Below are 14,822 nucleotides of genomic sequence, written 5' to 3'. Positions count from 1 at the left end.
AGAAAGAAAGAACGAAAGAAAGAAAGAAAGAAAGAAAGAAAGAAAGAAAGAAAGAAAGAAAGAAAGAAAGAAAGAAAGAAGGAAGGAAGGAAGGAAGGAAGGAAGGAAGGAAGGAAGGAAGGAAGGAAGGAAGGAAGGAAGGAAGGAAGGAAGGAAGGAAGGAAGAAAGGAAGAAAGGAAGAAAGAAAGAAAGAAAGAAAGAAAGAAAGAAAGAAAGAAAGAAAGAAAGAAAGAAAGAAAGAAAGAAAGAAAGAAAGAAAGAAAGAAAGAAAGAAAGAAAGAAAGAAAGAAAGAAAGAAAGAAAGAAAGAAAGAAAGAAAGAAAGAAAGAAAGAAAGAAAGAAAGAAAAGAAGGAAGTATCCCACATATTTAGATATCCCAAATGGAAAACTTCAAATCATTATGATCTAAGAAAATAACAGTTAGGAGGGACAGTCATGATGGAAATGGGCAGCTAGGTGGCACATTAAGAAGACAGCTCCTTTAGTTCAAATTTGGTTTCAAATACTGGACAAGTCACTTAATCTTTTTGCCTTAGTATCCTGATCTGTAAAATGAGCTGGAGAGGAAATGGCAAACAACTCCAGTATCTTTGCCAAGATAACTCTAAATGGGATCACCAAGAGTCAGATGTGACCAAATAAATTAATAACACCAATAACAACATAGTACAATACAAAGAACAATAGGTTAAAAGAATTGGATTCAAATTCTGGCCTTGCCACAAACTCACTGCATGGCTTTAAACAAGTCACTTCTTGTTTGGGGATTCTATAAAATGAAGTGATTTATTAGATCCTCTCTAGCTTCATTTCTACTGTTACATGATTATGATATAGAAGAGTACAAGAATAACTGACATAAGTGCTTTAACATTTGCAAAGCATTTATATACACTATTTTATATGATACTTACAAAAAAACCTGTGGTATAGGAATTACAGGTGTAATTACATCCATTTTAAAGATAGGGAAATTGAGGCACAAAGGCATTTAGTGACTTGTCCAGAATTACGTATCTTGTTACTATCAGAGTGAACTCATGTTGTAAACCTTAAAATTTCTTAGACTTATAAATGTTGGAAATTTCACCATTGGGAAATTTCATACTTGAAAAATTTCCTATTGATAGTGGGTCTTGGCTATTGGAATGTGAACCCCATTGGCATGGGAGGTTCCTCCTCCTCCCTTCTTAAGATTACTTTAGGACAGAAACCTTTTGCTGAACAATGGAAAGGACTTTGACCTATGCTTAAGCATAGAACAGGAAGTTCTTTGAGTCATGATTGATTTTAGAATTGATACAATGGAGATACTTGGAATGACAGAACCAAGTCTTGGAAATTGCAATCTCCACCCTACTCAGTCCTAACAGGATTTAGGAAGGGCTGCAGCATAGATCAAAATTTAATTATTCCAATCTCTACCCTACTCAGGGTAACAGGATTTAGGAAGGGCTGTAGCAAAAGATCAAGATTTAATTATTTGAGAATATGACCTCCAACATACATGTGCAAAGCCACAGACCTCTGGGAGGTCCTGGGTTAAGCTAGAGCCACCATTGGCACAGGGAAAATGATGGACAGTGATTGGTAGATGTGAGAACTGAGGGGAGGGAACTTGGATGGTTTCCTTAAAGATAGAGGGGTCTGAGGACTGGAGGGTGGTTGGAGAGTTTTGGCTCTGGGTGGTTGGAGAGGTGCTCTGAGAAGCTTGCTCTGAAGGAAGCTGGAGGTGGGGGCCCTGAGACTGTTTCTCCATTTTGGTCACGTGAGTAATAGGGACTGATCTCCTTTCTTTGCCCCAGCTATCTAAGGGCTTGGGCCTTTTGGCCCAGCCTAAACAGAAGGGGTATTTAAGCCCTATTCCCTTCTCTCCCCTTTCTCTCTCCCTCCCTCCCTCCCTCCCCCCCTCTCTCTCTCTCTTTCTCTCTCTCTCTCTAATTCCTTTCTTCCTCCTGTTTGTAATTAAACTCTATAAAAGGTTGATGGCTGACTTGAGTTTTCATTTAGGAATTACATAGCTGAATTCCTTGGCGACCTTAAATTAATATATATCGGTCTTTTAAAGTGATTTCCTTGTCACAATGTCTCCCTAAGTTCAGGGTCCTATCTACCTAGGAAAACACAGTGAGATGAACAGGTGTAAACCTTAAAATTTCACAGACTTATGAATGTTAAAAATTTTACTCCACATTGAGGAATCCTTCAATTCCCTACTTGAAATAATTCCCTACCAGATAGTGAGAACTCTACTTGAATGTGAAAACTCCTTGTTATGGGAGTATCCCTACTCTACCCCTACTTAAGACTGCTTTAGGGGAGAAAACTCCTTGCTATGGGAGGACCTCGATTCCACCCATACTTAAGACTGCTTTAGGGCAGAAAACTCCTTGCTAAACAGTGAAAGTACTTGAAAACCATACTTATAAATGAAAGGAGTTCTTTGAGCCATGTCTGTTTTTGGAATTGATACAACGGGATGCTAGGTGCCTATAAAGGTGGGGCAACTTGTAAACTACTTAGACCTAAAAGGTGAAAACTTACTCAGAGGTTTTCTCTTAATGAAATTAGTCGACACAGCAGCATTTTTTTTCTGACTTACTAAAGAGATTAATCTACTCAGCTGTGAATTCAAAATGGGCTGTCTTTTGGAAAACATCTACAGTGATTGGTAGATGGAAGAACTTAGGGGAGGTGACATAGGAGATTTTGCCCTTAAAAATAAGAGCTCAAAGAAGAGCTAGAGATCATTCTGAAACATTCAGATTGAAGAGGTCATTCTGAAACATTCAGATTGAGGAGGACTCATTCTGAAACATTCAGATTGAGGAAGGACTGATTCTGAAACATTCAGATGGAGGAGGGAGCTGGTGAAAGCAGCTGAGATGATGCTGGCCTGGTGTCACTAGAATCGTGCTTAGGCAGACCTTGTGGTGAGTGTTAAAAGACTGACTGACTGATCTCTCTCTCTTAAGACTCAGGTCTAGGCCATGTTGGCTTAAGGCCCTTCATACTTATTTCCTTTTTCTCTCTTTCTCTCTTTTCTTTAATTCCACATTTGTATTAATTAAAATCTCTATAAAACCCAGTTGACTTGGGTATTTGAATAATTGGGAATATTTCCCTGGCAACCACCTTATATTTGATTTAAAAACCAAGACACTGTAGTGAAACATATTTTCTGCAGTCAAATTTACTCACCCTCTCTTATATCTATCACAATTTATATCTTCCACCATTTTAACTCACTACAGTTTAAGACCTCAACCATTTTAAATCTAACACAGGGCAGGTATTTAGTATGCCACTCTTGAATGTACCTCAAGGCTCTGTCCTGAGCCTTCTCTTTTTTATCTCTGTCTCAAATGGTGAGCTCATCAGCAACTATGGGTTCAATGATAATTTTTATGCAGATAATTCCATGAACTATTTACCTACCTACCTACCTACCTACCTAGCTAAATATCTTTCCCTCTCTCTCTCTCTCTCTCTCTATATATATATATACATATATATATATACATTATCTATATTTTCTATTTCTATCTATATATGTATCTACTTAAACTTATATCTATATTATTTATAACTTTATATATTAATATTTATATCCATATCATATATATCATTTATATTTCTCTTTATCTATTTTATCTATGTTTCCAGTCCTAGTATCTTTGCTGAACAACAAAGAAATATTTCCAACTACTTTTGAGATGTCTTGAATTAGATGTTCTATGTCTCAAACTTCTCATATGTACCATGTCCAAAACAGAATTCATTTTTCCCGCCTAACCCCCTCCCCTTTCTGAACTTCCCCATAACTGTGATGGGCACAGTCATCCTCCCAGGCACCCAGGCAATAATCTTGGTGTCATCCTGATCTCCTCATTCCTACTTACTTTATATGTCTTCCATTGCCAAATCTTGACATTTCTTCTTTCAAAACATCCCTTGTATATTTCTACCACACAAGTTCAGGCCCTTGATTATAACTTTCTTTCCTTCTTCCTTTCTTCCTTCTTTCCTTCCTTCCTTCCTTCCTTCCTTCCTTCCTTCCTTCCTTCCTTCCTTCCTTCCTTCCTTCCTTCCTTCTTCCCTCCCTCTCTCTCTTCCTTTCTTCTTTCTTTTTTTCTTTCCCTTCATCTTCCATCTTAGAATCACTACTTTGTACTACTTCCAAGGCAGAAGAGTGGTATGGGCTAGACAATAGAGGTTGAGGATACACAGCTAGGAAGTGTCTGAGGTCCTCCCATCTCTAGTCGTGGCTCTCAATCCACTGAGCCACCTAGCTGCCCCCTGCAACAGCTTTCTTACTGGTTTCCCTGCCTCAAGTTCCTTCTCACTCCAATCCATCCTCCATTCATCTACCAAAATAATTTTCCTATAGGTCTGATTATGTCACCCTGCCTCCCTTGTTCAGTGAGGTCTAAGTGGTTCCTTGTCACCTTTGTGATACACGATGTCTTCCATTTGACTTTTAAAGCTTTTGCCAATTTGATCCTTTCCCACTTTTCCAGACTTCTTCTTTTTTGCTTCCCTTCATACACATTGAGTCAGTCACATGGACCTACTTACAGGCTAACACAGTCCTCCCCCCCCCTTCTGCATGTCTTTATAGTAGCTATTCCCCATGCATGGAAAGCCTTGCTCCCTCAACTCTACCTTATTTTTCCTGATTCCTTTCAAGACCCATCTCAAATTCTACTTTCTGCTAGAGTTTTTCCTGTCTCTCCCCAACTTTTCTCAGATTGTATTGTCGTGTGTGTCTGTGTCTGTGTGCCTGTACTTTCTGTATACCTACTTCACTACATGTTGTCTTCCAGACAGGGAGGGATAGTTATTTCTTTACCCTTTTTTGTCTCCAATTCTTAGCATAGTGCCTAGAACAATGTAAGTACTTAATACAGGCTTGTTGACTAATTGACATGAGAAAACTGAGACTCCCTAGATATCCTTATGTTGGGGATAAAACATGAATGTGTTATAGGAGTGTCCAATTGCTTTTCAGTGTGACTTTGAACAAGTCACAGCCACTCTAGGATTCAGTTTCTTTACTTGGAACTCTGGTCATTGGACCATATGACCTCTACTGATCCTTCTAGCTCTAAATCCTATAATCCTATTTGGAAAATTGGTGTATAGGCCCTTTTTTTGCTTTCTAATAAGTAGAACTGCACCAAAGACCCATGGTGAGAAGGCAGCTGTTTTTTCTAATTGTTGCTATCCCCATTGAGGCTGACAGAGAGCAGAGGGAGCATTTTGAGCTAGAAATAGGTTGGCACAATTGAATCAAAGCCACTTTGTTTCTAATAAAATCTGAATACTGAGAAATGACATTTTGCATAAGCTGTTTCAGAATGGTTAGAAAAGAGGAAATGTGATGGGGAGAGATGAGATACCTATTCACTCAGAGAAGTAAATGGAATTGATTTCCCTGCTATTAAAATATCCCAATCAGATTTTAGTTGTTACCATTATTATGGACTGTATGTTTTTTTTGGAGACTTAGTCTCTCCATCTTATCTAGGCTGGAATTTCACAGACCACTTGTGGTCCCAATATCACTGCTAGTCAGAAGAAAATCTTTGACTGATGTCATTCCCAACCTGGGCTGGTTCTCCCTTCCTATGGTTACCTATTCCCTGGGACTCAAAGTATTGGTTCAATCCAATCCTATAACATTTATTAAGTGTACTATGGTTCAGGCACTGTGCAAAGCGTTGGGTATAGAATTAATAACAAGGAAAACTCCTTCAGTTGCTTACACTCAACAGAAAGGCAACATAAAAAAGCAGGCAGAAAAAGGGAGGATGGGACACCAGAGAAGGCATTGAGCAGGGAACCTAGCTGGCATAGAGGTATTTTGTTCTGTGGCGCTGAAAGCAGGCAGGACAGAAGATACAAATTAGAATGAGGTGAGACCAATTTCTGCCCTCTATAAAGGAAGGCATTGGGAGGAATTTGGTACTCCACCTTGGGAGAGGAGAGTATGAGAGGTGAAGGCATTTAAGAATGAATTAGCAGTATTCCCTCTGGGCGGTGGAACCGAGACTTAGCTAATCGCAGTCTTCTCTTCCCGCATGATTCCCAAACCCGCGGAAGGCCGGGATCAGCACGTTTTGGCTGGCGCTGAGCTGGGCTGGGGACAAGGAGACCGCAGTCAGAGAGGCCAGCAGACAATTTCAGGCTCTCCACCCCATTCCCATTTTACAGTTGAAGAACTAAGGCTCAGGGAGGATCAGTGACTCGCCCAGGGCTCCACAGGATTCACAGAATCAAGTCAACTTCTGAGACATTAACCCATTGGAATTAGTATTTTCTCTTTTCTTTCCATCTATCTTCCTACAACCAAGAGCCCCAGAAGGCACACACAGTCCTTGGAAGGTTATCTACTAAAGAAAATAGTAGAAAAATGGACAAGTATGTAATCTGGGTCAACAAAGAGAATCAAATTCCTTCAACCACTTCCCAAAGGCTTACCAGGACTGGTGAGAAGAGATCCAGAAGCTCTGAGAAGGGCACTAATAATAAACTTAGAAAAACAACTTCAACTGAGAAGCCAAGTCCGCAAATGGCTTTCCAGGAAAAGAAATTGACAATCACTTTGAACAGAAACAAGAGGAAGCATCAAATCTCGCACAACAACAGAGCCAGCATCTTGGATGCCATTAAATCACATACACTTGCCAGCAAGGAAATAGCAAAGCAACAAGCCAAGGAGATGTTGGTTGAGGGGACAATGGGAACTGAGAAAGGGTATGTTAACCTGGGTATGCCTCTCCACTGCGTGCCTGAGAAATCTCACTTTGATATTGTATTTGCCAGACATAAGAGTCAGAGAAAAGATGGCAGTGAGTGTGTGGGACGTTATGACAGCAACACTGGAGACTGCATCAAATTCTATGTTTTTACCATTGGGAAAAGTGTAAAGAAGATTGTGAAGTGTCTTGATCTTCACAAAGATGGATGTAAATTCTGTGTTTATGCCTTCAAAGGAGAAACCATAAAGAAAGCCTTGATCAAAGATGGCAGATTTCTTCCTTTACTGGAAACCAGAGAGTGGAATCTGATAGAAAATGTTGATTCTGTTTTAGAAAACACTCAAAGAGTGGATGACTTAGAGGACAGACGTTTTGAGGTAGAGGTCAAAAAAAGGAGATCATATAGCATGTCAGCCAGAGCTTCTCATAGCTGTGAGGTGGAGCAAAGGCAAAGCTGTGAGTTAGAAAGGCACATTTTGGATCAATATCCCAGTTTGACAAAGAAATGCAGACAAATCAGTATCATTTCTGATCGAGAGAGTAAGGAAAAGAGGAAGAAAATCAGGACCCTATTTAACATGCATAGAAAGAACTTTTGGAAACTAAGCTCAACTTCCATCCCAGTTAAAGTAATTAAATTTCTGAGTAATCTCAGTAACTCTGTGGGATACATATTCTGGAACAACAATGGAAACCATGGAGGAGCCACTTGTTTTGTCTTGAAGAATCACTACATTCTTACTTGTAGTCATGTCGTGAACTTCATAGTAGGTGCAGAGGTGGAACTGGAGGAGGCAGCACAAGTGATCAGTGGCTCTGCTTGGGTGACCTTCTCTTTTGAAGATACGTATAGAAGCCAAGACAAGGAGTGGTTCATTGAGCCTTGGTTTGAAGTGTTTGATAAATCCCTGGATTATGCAGTGTTGAAACTGAAGGAGAATGGCTCTCCCATTCCCATGAGTCTATGGGACCAAATTGCTCCTCCACCAAAGAATAGCATCCTGCATATCATTGGTTACCCAGGCCAACAGGAAAAATCAGCTAATAATTGTGTCATGATTCCCCAACTACTTCGGAAACAGGTGTGTCAAGACCACATCCAGGCCAGTGTGGAAAGTAACTCTGTCTTCATGTTTTCACCAAGAAGTTTCCAGAAGGGTTTTAAGAACCAGAAGCTAATCACCTATGAAACCTGTTTCATCCAAGGGTCTTCTGGCTCCCCTGTCTTCAGTGCAAATGGGGAGCTAGTTGCCATGCATACTGCAAGTTTTATATATGACCACAAAGGAATAAATTATAGCATCATTGAGTTTGGGCATTCTATGAAGGCTATTGCTTGGGATATTAAGCATCAACATGAGACCTTCTATAGCTCCCATTTCTTAAGTCAAGATGATGTTGAAATGGTGAGTGACGATGAGTGAGACTAGAATCTGTCATCTTAAAAAGATTGTTCTCAGGTTGGCGGTGCTGAATGCTTTACCAATCTGTAAAAAATGACTAATGAATTTCATGACATAAAATAATACTTGGAACAATTTCATGTAATCAAGCACACTTAAAAAGAGGATCTTTTATTCCTTCATGAAGCATTTATTAAGCATATCTTGCTTGCAAGGTTCTGGGGGTAAAAATCTCAGTTCATAATCATTGTATGCATCTGTCTTAGTACTAGCCAAGAAAATATCAGTTTTGTGAGAGCTTTTTTCTGTATTTTAATCCCCAGTGGGCACAGCAGGTGGAGGCATCCTGGATAGAGTGCTCTGGAGGACCTGAGTTCAAATCCAGCTTTAATCCCTTTTTAGTTATGTGACACTGGACAGGTCACTTAACCTCTGCCTCAATTTCCTCAGTTATAAAATGGGGATTTTAGAAAAGGAAATGGCACACTATTCTAGGAGCTTGCCAAGAAAATCCCTTAAAAATGGGGTCATGAAAAATCAGACACGATATAAAACAAGAAGAAAAAATGGCTGGACGAATAGATATTTGAGCAGAATTCCAGAAGAACTCAAAATTGAAAACAATGGCAAATGATCCCTCTAGAGATGATTAGTTTCTTCATGCCACCCATGAGAAATCCTTGGACTACTTCCTTTATTTTTCTTGAACAGGACTTGCTGTACTGGCTATCTTCTAGCTTATCTGATTGCAAATATATATATTTTCAAAATCATGTTATCCTTGCTATCAATAAATCATATCATATCCCCCCCCCAAAAAAAGAATGAATTAGCAACGTGGTGATGGGTTTAGGAGAAATGAGCTTATCCTGGCAGGGGCATCTTGCTCTATGGAGTGGAAACCAGGAGGGGCAGCAGATTCAAAATGGATATTGGGGTCAAACTTAAAGTGGACACCTGATTGACTTTAGCCCTCATGTAGCTCAAATGCCTAAATACAAGCTATCCACCAGCCTTGGTCTCCCAAAGTAGCAAGAATTCTAAATGTCCATCATCATATCTGGATGCATAGCATAGTCTACAAGAATAATAATAATTTATATTTCAAGAACACTTTCAGGTTTATGACATTTTTTAAAAAATCATCTGGAGAGGTAGGCAGGCTAGTGTCCCTGTCAGGCCATGTAAGTGACCCTAGGTTTTCAATGTTCAAAGGAACAGATCACAAGTTCAAACAAGCCTTACTAGACTGGAAAACCTAGGTGACTGTGAGCCAGACTGTGAAAGAATAACAAACAGAATCAGACAATCTGAGGATTCAGAGTGATGTCAGAGGTTACCTATTTTAATCTGTACCTGGACAAGACTTTACTCTCCAATTTACCTGACATGATTATTCACCCTTTGCCTAATGATTGAAGTGAGGGTGAATTCACTATCTACAAGGGAAAAAATCCATTTTGGGGTACTTCTATTGAATGGGAGGCTTTCCTTTGCAATAAAGTTAATTTTGCTTTTTTTGCAACTTTCACCCATTGCTTTACATTCTACTTTCTGAAGCTTAATATTTTTTATTTAATATAAATAAGCTTTATATTTATTATTAATATGTGACCAGAAAATTGTCTAACACAAAAGCTCACTGTAGAGGTTAGGCTCCCCCATGATGACTTTTCAAATATCTGTAGGCAGTAATAGTCTTGCCCCACTTAGTCTTTTTTAGGTTAAACCCTCAGATCCCTCAATGAATTCTCAAATGACCTGATTCTGAGTCCTTTGACTCTCCTACTTGCCTCTCAGAACACTCTCTAATTTCATCTGCGTTTCAGCTACCTCAACATTGAAAGATAGGAGGAGAAGAAATTGAAAACAGTAACTCCATGTTTCATAAGCCCCCAAATATAAATGACTAAGAGAAAAGGCTCCCTTTTTAGATCAACATCTTTCATTTGTAAGAACAGAACTCCAAAATCTGAATTCATTCTAGAAAGACATTTATTTATTTGATCATTTGGTATAGGAAAGAGCCAGAATATATGGCTCCCTTCTGAAATTTTGTGACATTATATTACATGGAGTTGCCGAACTCCAACTCCAACCTCCAGGTAAAATACTATTTGCCTGATTGGCAGTAGATAATCTCCCGAGAAGTGTAGTTTGAGGTGTACATCAGTAGGTAAGTTACCTTAATTTGGGGAGTCCAAAACACAAGTTCCTGGTGGACTTAAAATAGAAGCTAAACTGGATCTAAGCATTCTTACAGCCATTCAGCTTCCTAGAACAAGTCTGAGGTCAGCCTGACCTCTATAGTGAGCTTTTGTGTTAGACAATTTTCTGGTCACATATTAATAATAAATATAAAGCTTATTTATATTAATGAATGATAAATAATAAAGTATTTTCCCACAATTTCTCTCTTTGGGGCTTAAAGCCCAACACTCTCATACTAGTTAAAGCATAATTACAAAGGCAGAAAGCTGGATTGTGGTTTCAAAGGGAGTTCATTAACATTAGCTGAGTCAATGGAGATTTCTTCCTCACTATTTATCTCTTCTAGAAAATTCCTTTAAGAAGAGGTAGTGGTCAGATTGGTAACAAACTTCTCCTGATATCTTATAGTCTGAGGGAGCAATTTGAGTAAACATCAAGGGCTGTAAATCAGGAGCCTTAAACTTTTAATAATAGTAAGCAAGTAGACTTATCACCATGCATATCACAAAAATCAAAATCCCATGCTTCCTTCACTATCATAAAATTTGAACAAAATTACTTAAACAGAATCATAATCTCATATATCCCATAAGGAGACAAATTTCATTAGAAAGATCCTGTAGGTAAACTAAGCCAGGTTACAGAATAAACTATATTTAGAGGGTTTTCTATGAACTGACTAAGAAGGGAGATTTACATATCACCAAGGAAACGAAGAAAACTCCTTGCCAGGGAAATCTTTTCTTACACAAAGTGTATTCTTTATACTAGGGGAATAACTAAATTATTTTAAGCTTAAACTTCCCTTTGGTTTCTACCTGAGGAATGTCAATCAATATTATTATTCCCTAAATTTCATCAGGTGAGTGTAATACCAACAGAAGATAAGCATTTAGTTAATCACAGTTGCAGGAGGAATAAACCTGATCCTTGAACAATAAATAAAAGGAATTTAGACATACCATTCTTGTAAGCAAACATAACTATCATGAAACATTAAAATTAAAGTAATACAATAATAATCATCAATATTAAATAACATAAAGACTCTTTCCTCCTGGTAACCGATCCCCAATATCCATTTAATCGGCATATTTCATCTTGAGTCTCAGCTGTCTCATGTAGTCACCTGGCCCTGGAAACATCTTCCCTTAGAAATTCTGGAACAGGCTCCATTTTTAGAGCATTTCTGGAGGGTCCTCTTCCTAATAGATTTGTTTTTCTAGTTCCAAGTCACTTGTAGAGATTCCATATAGTAATACCTCTGAAATTTGCCAGGAAGAAGACTTAATACAATGTAATTTAGTGTTCCAGTAACTACTTTGTGTGGTAAAAACCAATTCAAATCTTATGGAGCTCATCTTTTTAACAACAGAACTGTAAGGACATCAAATTAAGAACCCATAATTCACCTGAAAGTTCAGAGAATTTCAGTTTTCACATATTGCTTGCTCTTTCTTTCTTTTCTTAAATCCTATGCCTGATATGGATCACATCATCAACAGACTTTAGAAATAATCTTTAAAAGGATTCATGAGAGCCAGATTTGGAAAATGAGTCCTTCTGCCTCTTAATAGCATCGAAAGAGGGGGAGAAATGATACAAAATTCTCTTTACTATTGTTGATGCAATTTTATATATAAAATCCTTAATCCAATTACTAAAACATACTCAAAGCCTCTATATCCCATTAGAAACATTTGGAAGCTCTGTGTGTGTGTGTGTGTGTGTGTGTGTGTGTGTGTGTGTGTGTGTGTAAAATATTTTCCCTATATATATGGGGTGTTCAGAGAAGATTAGCATTTCTGGTATAAGTGCTTACCAAACCTTCTTCAGACCTATGGATCTACTTTTGGTTTCTATCTTTTACTCAACTCTTATTTGTGGCTCCAAGAAGCTGTAACATGCACAGTGGCCACATCCTAGTAAAACTGTCTCAGTGGACAGACTAAGGTAATTGAAAGGCCTCAAACTCATCAGTGACTTAGAGATATGTCTATCTCAAGCATATGAAGACTTCTTCTAGTGGAATGGGTGGATAGGAATAATTTGTTCCAGGATATTAAGGCAACTGGAATAGGTACCTTGGAGTGCTTAGAGCTTGGCCAGGCATCAAAGATGCCAAAGTCATCCACTGCATGCTGGTCATCCTGAATTTTGTCTTGTCACTGAACTTTCATGTCTCTGGAAGAAAGAGTGAGGCCGAGAACTTTGTGTAAATCTGTCTCTCTTAAATTAAACTCATGCATGAGTCAAGTCATCACTCCATGTCATCATTGATGAATAAACAACTATATACATGCATATATATCTTTTAATTCTTAGAGAAAGCAGTCTAATCTTGTTACTTACTTAAAATGAAGTTAACTACTACATTAAAATCAAAAAAATTATTCTTCTTTATCCTATATTTTTCTTTTTGAAGATATATATTATCCTTGTATCTTGAAGGAACCTAATTTTAAGCATAAATATATTACCGTTAGCAAGAAGATGGTAAGCCTCCCTTTTTGACAACTGCTGGGGAAACTTCAAAGAAATTTTATATTAATTAGATTTAGACCCACATCTTATATACCATGTAGCAAAATATACTTAAAATAGATATTGAAAGGGTTAAAATAAAAAGATTGGACTAAATGTATAAAAATGTGGTCAATGAAATTATATTACTCAAATCAGGATGTAGTTTATTTACAAAAGGAGAAAGAATGAAAGTAAGGAAATAAGAGAGAGAGTAGATAATTAGGACCTAGTCTGAACCAGGCAGGGCTTCAGAGGCCCCAGCAAAGGGGGCCCAGAGGTAAATTAAACAAGGGTTTTAGCCACAAGGCCTCCTCCAAGACAAGGGGCCTCTCCAGAGGCTAGTACCTTCACAAACACCAGGAGTTAGCCTTTCCACTCACCTACGTGGTACTTCTAAGGGAAAATCCAAGAGCAGTCTGAGGTCTCAAGCCCGAGCTCCTTCAATAGCAAGTTCAAAGGTAAAAAGAACTCTTACAGGAAGTTTTCTCCCACTTTTAAAGACCCTTCCTTTTGTCACTTCCTGTGCCTTCCTTCCACTTTATGTGAACCAACTGCAGCTTTAGCTTTGCTTAGGACTGTACAGGGAGCAGTCAGTGGGTTTTGATTTTTCACTCACTATAGCACACATGGGTCACAGACTTCCCCATACTTAAGGATAAGTGGGGTATATACACTTCTAGTGATTAAATCTAAAAATGGACAAGAGGAAAGTTAATCCCATCTTCACAATATGCAATCCCAAAAGGTTACAACATAAAGGAATTCAAAGAGGACCTATGTAGGCACCTTATACAACTATAGTTCATGGAGGAATTCTTAGTTAAACACGAGGGATAGAGAATATCATAATAAACAAAACATTTTTGATCACATAAAATAAAAAGTATTTACACAAAAAATAAATGAAGATATAATTAGAAGATAAACAGTAGAACAGGGAAACACAATTCTATAAAATATTATCAGTTAATATTTCTCTAAAATATATAGGGAATTGACCAAAAATGGTAATAAATTTGTCACTAGATAATTGATCAAAGTATATAAACAAACAGTTTTCAAAAGAAAAATTGCAAATGATAAATGACCACAGGGTCATTCATATATTCAAAATCATTAGTAGAGAAATGCAAATTACTACTTTGTCATTTTTACTTCACATTCTGAAAACTATCAAAGATGACAAACACAAGAATAGTCACTGTTGTAGGGGAGGATAGGCAAACTAAAGCATTGTTGGTGAAGCTCTGAATTTTTCTAGCCATTCTGGATTTCAGTTCAGAATTATGAAAGAAAAGTGACAAAACTGTCTACATTCTTTGACCTTGTGTACCTACTACTGGACATAAACACAAAGAGTCAAAGAAAGAAGTGGAGGACCATACATAACAAAATGCCCAAGGTGGCACTCTCTGTGGTAGAAAAGAATGGGAAAAAAAGTGGATACTCAATGACTGGTGAATGCCTAGGGAAAAAAAAAAAAGGATATTTGTGAGGTACTGTCCTTTTACGGTGTTACTCTTTTATAGGAAGTTTGTTACTGAAATGACAACCAAGAGCTCTTAGAGAAACAGTTATTAATTTACTCTGCCACAAGGTGTTAATTTTACATATAAATGAGATAATGAAGAGTGATACAAAAGAACCAAGAGAAAAGTATATATAGCTACACATTTAGTATCTGAAGAGTAAATTTCTCTCCACTGAGCTTGAGTGGAGAGTTCCTTCATTCTATGTTGTCTATTATTGACTACATTCTCATCTATATATTTTCTCTGATTTCTGTTTTGCCATGATTTGGGTAAAGGAGTCTCTGTTACCTGCTCTGTATGTTCATTGTGGAATCAGAATTTAGTGGGAAGAGAGTTCAGCTTGGGTTTAAAGTTTTGTATGCATGTATGTATATTATTTTTTAT

The 14,822-nt window shown here is 37.9% G+C and overlaps 1 protein-coding gene across 1 annotated transcript; it reads left to right on the top strand.

The window, feature by feature from the left end:
• The first annotated feature begins 6,576 nt into the window (after positions 1 to 6,576).
• On the top strand, positions 6,577 to 8,190 carry LOC130457264 (serine protease FAM111A-like). The gene has a single exon (XM_056817299.1). It carries the CDS (start codon positions 6,577 to 6,579, stop codon positions 8,188 to 8,190), a length of 1,614 nt encoding a protein of 537 aa, XP_056673277.1.
• Positions 8,191 to 14,822: the final 6,632 nt, after the last annotated feature.

This window comes from Monodelphis domestica, chromosome 1 (assembly GCF_027887165.1).
Source record: "Monodelphis domestica isolate mMonDom1 chromosome 1, mMonDom1.pri, whole genome shotgun sequence".
Classification (NCBI taxonomy): domain Eukaryota; kingdom Metazoa; phylum Chordata; class Mammalia; order Didelphimorphia; family Didelphidae; genus Monodelphis; species Monodelphis domestica.
The sequence above is the reverse complement of the archived record's forward strand: the minus strand, read 5'-3'. Positions and strand labels throughout refer to the sequence as shown.